The sequence below is a fragment of the Etheostoma cragini genome, chromosome 13 (assembly GCF_013103735.1).
Source record: "Etheostoma cragini isolate CJK2018 chromosome 13, CSU_Ecrag_1.0, whole genome shotgun sequence".
Taxonomy (NCBI): Eukaryota; Metazoa; Chordata; class Actinopteri; order Perciformes; family Percidae; genus Etheostoma; species Etheostoma cragini.
Window position 1 is genome coordinate 14,043,861 of NC_048419.1, and position 9,260 is coordinate 14,053,120.

Consider the following 9,260-nt stretch of genomic DNA (forward strand, 5'->3'; position numbering starts at 1 on the left):
GGTGTTTCATTTTTGACCATTCCTTTTTCTTTCTTTTTTTATCGGTCTCGTATGGTGACAATAGAGGTGCAATCCTAAATTGCTACACCCCTTTTACATTATAAAACATGTACATGCCTGTTTTTCCTCTATTATCACAAAGCTGAAAAAAGGGCTATTTTAATGAAGCTGATGATCTGGTGATTTGTTTTCACACGACAATGATGATTTGCATTTCAGCTTAAGTGTCCAGAGTTGCTGAAAAGAAACAATTTATATTTACTCTCAACTTGAAACTTGAGTAGGGCATCACAGTCTGCCCTCCATCTGGTCTGTTTATAGGCTGAATGTGCATGTCAACAATAATCCATAATAGACCCAAACATTATAATAAAAATGCTAAACTGACCTTATAAGCCTTTGAGGATGGTTCTGAACGCAAAAAAAGCCCTTGGGTTCTCCAAAAGAATTACTATTCATGGTGTCCTCATGTTTTGACTTACCGCAATATTTAGATTTTTTTTTTAACTATGAGGCCAGTTCACCTGCACACCAGCAGATGAGAGCATTGCCCCTAAATTATTTTACAGCCAAGATGGTTGGACAGAAAGAAAGACACAGAGATAAATTATGTTCTATACCTCCAGGAGCCTTCCTCCTTCTAGTTTGTCTTCATTGACAGGCTGTTGACACAGACCTGCCTCGTCAGCCTCAGAGACTGTTCATCTCATTGTGATGAATGAGACACACTTTAGCTGCCACTGTTGTACGTTGGAGTTATGTTTAGATTTGAGTCTTCTGTATGTACAGATGACAGCCTCGTGAAGGGATATGTGAACGAGACTTGACAGGTTTGACGGCTTTATGTGATATTTAATAAACAGTACACAGAGAATAATTCTACAATATACAATGTACAAGAGTTCTGATGTAAAATGTATTTCTATATTGCAGCTGTGTTATACAACAAATGTATCCTGTATACATTTAGTCCAATTGAGAGTTTCTGTGCTTTGCTGACCTTTCCTTTAAGTGAATGCAATAAAGGCAATACTGCGCCCATTTTGGACAGGCTCTTTGCTCTATCTCTCCATCTTGACATCTCTGGATTTTTCTCTCAATCTCTTTCTCTTCATCTGTGCAAGAGGTATAGAAGTATGGATCATAATCCCTGACCTTCTTACTGAAAACACAAACAGCAGACAACAGATGCTAGCTCTTTATCTTTCCCCATTTCTCTTTTACCTCTCCCACCGCCACCAAGGTTGAGGGCTTTTCACTGATACAAATAATAGTTTCTGTGGGTGAAACTAACAGGGACATAAACACAGGTGATAACAGAAACATTGTCCAACAGCAGAACATTGTTCAGGTGAGGTTAGCTTAGGTTAGTAAGAAGGACAGTCCTGCTCAGACGTGCATAAGGCCAGAGTTGTAATCCATAAAGGATTAGATAATGATAAAAAAAGATATATACTGCCTTTGGTTTTGATTAAGAATTATGGGGTTAGAAGATTAGAGACAACCAAACGCTATTACATTGGACTGAGACCAATCCCAGAATTAATCTGAATACCAAAAAGAGAAAACTCATTACATGAAGAGATTAAGAAAAACTCGGTCCAATTCTCTTAGGATGCACACAAACCCGTGCACACTATCCACCGAGAGAAATGTCAAAACCTTTGACTCCAGTCATTTATAAAAGAAATTAGATCCATTTATTGCTCTTTCCTCTTCACAATGTCATTGCATTAGCTGGTAAATGTTAGGTCAGTTTTAAAAGTCCTGACATTATTGATAATGAATTGTATTAAGATTTAATGCTTTAGGTGCCCCATTAACATTCTTCTTTCCATTTTCCATTAGTTAGTTTCAGACCAAATTCAGGACATGTTGACATTGTCAGTATAATTGTTAATGTTGAATGGTTACTGTATATTCAGATTTTACAGAAGGTATTTCAAAAATGTCAGTAATATTGAATTGCAGGCTTTAGACTTCTCCAAGTAACATATTCCACTAACAGAGTACAAGGTGCAAAGTAAAGGGCTAAAGGAAGGATGGTAAGTTGATGCTGCTATATAGAAGAGATTTAAAGGTCGGGCAAAGAGTTGACAAATGGAGCTAGACAAAGAGCACGAGTAAAGTCTAAAATTCTCTGATTAACTTATTTTAACCTTAGGTCAGCTTCAGATGACATTAACTACCCTGAGGATTGGAGAAGCTCTAAATGTAGCATTAAACCCAGAACACGGTGGAAATTAGATTGTCAATGAAAATGTTAATTGACGGTCTCTATATTTATGCTGCAGAGGGGTAATTGTGCGGCAGCTGCAGAAAAAAAGTCAAGAGGTTTAGGCAAATATGGTGCATACACTGTTGTCAGGCAATGAATATCCCTGCTTTAAATTAGTATTAACTTGTTTGCTTTGCGAGTACTGTAAAGGCAAATTGATTGTCTATTAAAAAAAAAATAACTTTGTGTAGACTGTACTGATTGTTAGGGTTAACATAATTGTCTATGGAACATAATCATAATTAATTATATTGCACCTAAATCTTCCTGCTTGTAATCTATATAACTAACAAGCTAATGTTAAATAGCATGTATTGGAGTACTTAGAAGATAAGCTTTTTACTTCTTGAACTGCACACATCTACAAGATCCACTAAGTCACTACTGGGAGACAAGATCTTCCCTCTAGCTTTCAAATTTGACAACTGCAAATAGAAAAAAGGAAAAAACTTGAATTGAAAAACAAGACTTTTACTCCAAGGGGAACAAGGGAATTGTCTTTGAGCTCCTGAGAATGTCATGCATTTAAATAAAAACTTCTTGTTTTTCCTCTCCTACCTGTATCATATCCTTTCTCTGGTGCACAGGCAGCGTTGCTATTTCATGATCACAAGTGTGTGTGTGTGTACTTTGTTTTATTTCTTTTGAATTATCCCCAAAGGAATCGATTACATTTTCTGTCAAATTAAGTGCACTTTTCTACAAATTTTAAAACTGTCTGTGTGTTTACCTCACCTCAAGGATGAAGGCGATTCTAACTTCACATTTATCAGGAGACACTCTTCTTGTTGAGGTGATCATTTATCCCTGCATGAGGCCACATTGGGGGGGGGGGGAGGTTGGTTGCTGTTTGTGATTTTGAGCTTGAAGGGTATAATATAACAGCAGGTGTGTTCCTGACTTCACTTACTTAGAGGGCTTCTCTTTTTACTAGCCAAGGTTGGCTCAGTAATCCGCTCTGAAGCTACTTGTGCCGCCTGCCAGTAGGCACACAAAAAAACATGCGCACTCACTGCTGCCAAGCATGAACAACAGCAAATCAACCAAAAGCTTCGAAAATTCTAAAATCTTTTTACTGTGAAAACCAGGGAAGTCATCATACAGTTACATAATGAGTATCAACACTCACCTATAGGATTATTAGGAACACCATACTAACACTGTGTTTGACCCCAGAACTGCCTTAATTCTACGTGGCATTGATTCAACAAGTTGCTGAAAGCATTCTTTAGAAATGTTGGCCCATATTGATAGGATATCATCTTGCAGTTGATGAAGATTTGAAGGATGCACATCCAGGGCACGAAGCTCCCGTTCGACCACATCCCAAAGATGCTCTATTGGGTTGAATTCTGGTGACAGTGGGGGCCATTTTAGTACAGTGAACTCATTGTCATGTTCAATAAACCAATTTGAAATAATTCGAGCTTTGTGACATGGTGCATTATCCTGCTGGAAGTAGCCATTAGAGGATGGGTACATGATGGAAATAAAGGGATGGACATGGTCAGAAACAATGCTCAGGTAGGTCGTGGCATTTAAACAACGCCCAATTGGCACTAAGTGGCCTAAAGTGTGCCAAGAAAACCTCCCCCACACCATTACACCACCACCACCAGCCTGCACAGTGGTAACAGGGCGTGATGGATCCATGTTCTCATTCTGTTTATGCCAAATTCTGACTCTACCATCGGAATGTCTCAACAGAAATCGATACTCATCAGACCAGGCAACATTTTTCCAGTCTTCAACTGTCCAATTTCGATGAGCTCTTGCAAATTGTAGCCTCTTTTTCCTATTTGTAGTGGAGATGAGTGGTTGTCCGGCGGGGTCTTCTGCTGTTGTAGCCCATCCACCTCAAGTTTGTGTGTGTTGTTGCTTCACAAATGCTTTGCTGCATACCTCGGTTGTAACGAGTGGTTATTTTAGTCAAAGTTGCTCTTCTATCAGCTTGAATCAGTCATTCTCCTCTGACCTCTAGCATCAACAAGGCATTTTTGCCCACAGGACTGCCGCATACTGGATGTTTGTCCCTTTTCACACCATTCTTTGTAAACCCTAGAAATGCTTGTGCGTGAAAATCCCAGTGACTGAGCAGATTGTGAAATACTCAGACCGGCCCGTCTGGCACCAACAACCATGCCACGCTCAAAATTGCTTAAATCACCTTTCTTTCCCATACTGACATTCAGTTTGGAGTTCAGGAGATTGTCTTGACCAGGACCACACCCCTAAATGCATTGAAGCAACTGCCATGTGATTGGTTGATTAGATAATTTCCTTAATGAGAAATTGAACAGGTGTTCCTAATTTTCCTTTAGGTGAGTGTATATTGTGTGTAGATCCAACTGTGCAAACTGCTCAGAACGGTGAACTACAGTCATGAGGAAACGGCAATGGTTTACGTGAGAGAGCTCTTATTCTTGTTGTCATCACCTGTTTTAACATTATTAATGTTGAAACAAGGCTACGACTTTGTAAACTACATCTACAGTAGAATGATTTATGTATAATGCAGTCACATAAAGACAAGGGTGATAAGGGAACAACTTCTTATAATTCTGTGGCCCACAAACAAATCTGATGATTTGAGAGCGACCAAGCAGAAGTCTTTGCACCAAGTTCCATCAGTTTTTTGATCCAAGGCTCACGTGCTGGAGTCCCTTCTTGCTCTTTCCCTCTTTGTGGTGCGTTTGGGTTGACAAAGGATGCAAGCTGTCCTTGCTCCACTGTGGGGTCGCAATCTCATCCGGATGCCTTTGTAACACTGCAGGGAGATACCCAACTCCTCCATCAGGGCGCTAAAAGACACGCACTGCCAATGAGAAAGACAATTAAAGGCTTGGGTTAAGATACAGACTAAAGCAGATTTCCAATATAGCCATTACGGCCTTTATTAACTCTGGCCATGAGTTATATGACTGTGTGAATGTGCTAACATAAAAAATTACTGTTGCGGCATAGTTGGATCATTTAGGGAAATATTGGATAAAGCATTCATTGAAAGCTAGAAGTTTAATCCTAAGGCAATGACATTTGATACAACTTTGCAGGAGCTTGTCTGCAGCTGTGAGCCAACAGCAAATTACTGAAAGTCACCACTAAAGTCTGACCAGTCAAACATTAGAAATGACAAAACACACATGAAATGTGGTAAAAGACTTCTGTTGTCTCATTCTGAAATCCAGTTACACAGACAAAAGATAAAGGACAATGTCTGCTGTGCAACATGATGCAAGGAGCTATAAATTCATAATATGGTAATAATTTGAAATTATGAAAGAGAGTGCCATCTAAAATGAGAAGCCTAAGGCTTATTTGATTCTGCAGAATAATGCATCGCACTGAACTCATTAATTTTCAATCATGTTTATTTGCCTTTCATTTGGCTATCCTCCAGAGGAGCGTTTGCTAAATTTATTTAGCAAATTATCATTCGCAGCACAAAGACATCCTGTTTTTATCTATTGGTCTTTGCATCCAACGACCATAGAAGGTCTTCCTCTTTCATCCTCAGGCTTTGCCTTCTCCAACTAATGTGGCTTCCAGCCGTTTCCCATGGCTACCTGTAACACTAACATTGGGGGAAAACCTGGTTACAACCCTCAGAGAAAGAGGAGCAAAAACTGCAAGTTGAAATTCATGCATGTTTTGTCTTGGTAGAACACTGTAAAACATAAACCATACTTACTTAATAAAAACTGAATCAAGTAAGAACTTGAAATTCATTTACTTGTAAAACCTCCCATTTAATGTTTCCTCTAAGCATTTGAAATTCACCTTTGGATACAACCATAGATCTTGTTGAGTCTGGTACCTACTTATTTATTTCTAGTAGTTTACACAATTATCTTATGTCTACTGATTTCACACCCTTTATAACCTAATAATCATTCTACATAGTAGTTTGTATTTTCTACGACTGACTGAAGATTTGCTTGTGTTGTATTTTACAACATTCTGGAGAACAATAAATCTTGCGACTAGATGAAAAGGTGAGTCCAGGGGAGACCCTGAAAGTCAAAATCCCTCTGGGATCCCATCTATCATTACTTCAGTTTAAATGTCCTGCAGTCAGCAGATGTTATTTATGAAATTATAACTGTATTTTTGGCTTTGGATATGTGCCAGGGGATATCTTAACTCAACAGATTGTTCCATTTGTGTTGTCCAAATTTCAGCCAACCAAACCAGTCTACCAACGAGCTCAATGGGGAGAAAAATATTCAAATACCTTTTCCTATCTTTTGATTTCCCAGTGGGTATTTAGTGTCTGCCTCTAAAGTATACACAAATGTCTACTGAGACTTTACTGAATGAAGCTAAACATTTAGGAAGGCTACCTAACAAGTGGAAGCAAGATAACAGCAAGGCAGCGCCTCAAAGCTCTGCACTGTTTTTATGAACTTAAATGCCACATTTTACAAACTATCCTGAATGCGAATAAATGTGTGCTCAAAACGACATAAACAGGTGACTCACACATTGTTTATAATAACTTGCACCTAAAAATAGTGTTTTACCTGTTTTGTATTTTTAGGCTTTTATTAGTTAAGAGATCCTTACATGCTATCTAACAAACACATGCAAATTGGAGGCTTTGCATGCTTTTGTTTTAGCACCAAGGAGCATGTACCCCTCAGGGGGTCAATACTTATGAAGCTGAAATGCTAACATGGAAGAGAGATGCATTCTCTTCATGAATCGTTCTTCTTAGTTCCTAAGAAAGTAAAGTATATGATGCTTAAATATGCCCACTTGTACAATATTAAAAAAAATGAATCTTAATAAACTGTCATAATATAACATTGGCCTTCGGACAATAGGAATACATTTGAGACATTTAACCTTGTAGTTGAGAACAGTTCAAACCATTAGTAAAAAGGACACAGTAGTGTGAGCACGAGGGTCAAGTACTGGAGGTAAATTACTATCATAATTGGGATTGGCTGACACAGGTGCAGATATACTGGGGTATTTTCAGCAGGGGGCAGAGAGAAGGACACCTAGTTACAAACCTATCATCTAGTGTGTATGTGTTGTAAATGTGCTGCCATGGCTACTCTGTGTCATTCCCCAGTAGCCGGCCGCTTTCCAGATCAGTAGATAAGGAGGTGCCAGAAGAGGAGGTGGAGCCACGCCGCTGGAACTGACGGGACTGCACCCCATAAAAGAAACAGAAGGCCTGACGCGAGCATGCATGAAAAAAAAAAGAACGGATGAGAAAACACAAAAAAGAAAAACAACAGAAATCAAAATAGGCATGTAAAAAACAAGTTAAATGTGACAAAGAAAATAAGAGCATAGCAAATAAGACACAAAAGCAAGGCAAAGCAAAGAAACTAATCATGTGAATGTTATTGTTTTTCTTTCATAGCTTCGCCTTTGATAATAGAGTGGAAAGGGATGTTCTTGTTCTCGAAATCAGATAGAATTCCTGCTTTCGCTAAATAAAACTAATAATAATTAGTCATTTCATTTTGCATTTGTGCTTGATTAGAAGACAGAGAAGATATAACTAAACATTGTGATTAAGTTCACTAAGTTCAACCCACTGTTTACTAGGACTGTCAGACACTGATGAGTCATTAATCCATCTAGTCACTTTCTTGTTAAAAGCAGGAAGCGCAAATATGATTTCGTGTAAATTAATTTTGATCAAGCAAACATCTGACAAGCACTTCCGCAGATAGAAAATATTAATTAGCAAGTGATAATGAAAAACTGAGAATAAATGTGAGAATAAATTTCCATTAGTATAATTATTCTTACAATACTTGTGATTTTAAACTGCAATAAAACCACATCCTTTCTTAAACAATACTTAAAAACAATGATCTCATTAAGAATGCATGTTTCCTCAGAGCAGCTCTGGTAACCTTTAATCCGGTTAATTGTCATCACTTGGCCGATGAACAGCAGTTCCTCACCCACTCACCTCCTCTATGTCGGCGTTCCTGCGAGCCTTGTAGATGAACTCTCCAATGGCGACAAACACAGAGAGAACCAGACCAGCAGCGAGGACGATAAAGATACCGCCAATGTTTTCCACGCCCAAAGCATTGGCCTCCTTGTTGTCCTCCTCTGGGCAGCCATTGCCTCTCCACCACTTCTCCTTCATCATGTGCAGCTTCCCTTCCTCCTGCAGCTGAAGGATGGCAATGGTCACTTTATCCCTGTATGGAGACCCTGGCGAGAGAGAAGGCAATTAGAAAAAACCCAATATACTGACAAAACATTTATGAATAGTCTACCTTTAAATGCCCCATTATTAAAACAAACCATGGCAGCCCTGCCGAGGCGACCCTCTCTTTACAGTGTTTTTATTGAAATGATTCTGTGTTTTCTGTGAAACGTTTGTGAAACGTCGAAATGTGAAACGTCACGAAAACGTGAAATGTCGAATCAAGAAGGTAGATTTTTGTTTTGAAACACAATTTTGAACTGAGCCATGTTGGTTTTAAAAAAAGCTGACTTTTCTGAAGGAAACGGATCACTTTTTGAAATATGGCTCGCAATTAACTGTATGTGACAGGAAACATGAATCTACATGTATCTTCATGATATAAAAGGTCCAATTTGCATTTGTGATGTTTATTGTTATTCAAAATCATCTTCAAATAATATCACTGGCTACAAGCAGACCTGACGATAGGTGAGTACAGAAGACATGGATATGGCTAAGAAGTTGGAGGCCAAGGAAATAAACCACTTAATAGTTTTGAGACAGAGGCTTCTTTCGCCAACTCATTCCCCTCTACTATCCTCCACTGACACTCTAGGGCCTAAAACATCTGGGACATTAAAGCCTGCTTATCGCATAACAAATGAGCTGAATAGACTCAGTTGTCAGATCATTGCCGCTCAGCCCAGGCACGGCTTCATCTGCTCTGAGGGGCATCATCCACACTCTAAAAACTAATTCAGGGGACCTTTAGTCATTACTTAAATATATACATTGTTGTGAAATAAAAAATCAAGT

At 38.8% G+C, this 9,260-nt stretch overlaps 1 protein-coding gene across 5 annotated transcripts in view; it reads right to left on the bottom strand.

Annotated features, from left to right (window-relative positions):
• Positions 1–4,767: 4,767 nt before the first annotated feature.
• grik1a (glutamate receptor, ionotropic, kainate 1a) overlaps positions 4,768–9,260 on the bottom strand; it is a 28,826-nt gene continuing 24,333 nt past the window's right edge. For 2 of the 5 annotated variants that reach the window (XM_034890130.1, XM_034890128.1), the window contains 3 exons: positions 8,217–8,467; positions 7,297–7,463; positions 4,768–5,093 (listed from right to left, as the gene is read on the bottom strand). In XM_034890130.1, coding sequence (XP_034746021.1) covers positions 7,338–7,463; positions 8,217–8,467 — 377 coding nt within the window. In that variant the 3' untranslated portion in view covers positions 4,768–5,093; positions 7,297–7,337. Of the gene's footprint in view, positions 5,094–6,953; positions 6,999–7,296; positions 7,464–8,216; positions 8,468–9,260 lie in introns of all 5 variants that reach the window. The other 3 variants (XM_034890129.1, XM_034890127.1, XR_004659082.1) reach the window with 2 other exon arrangements.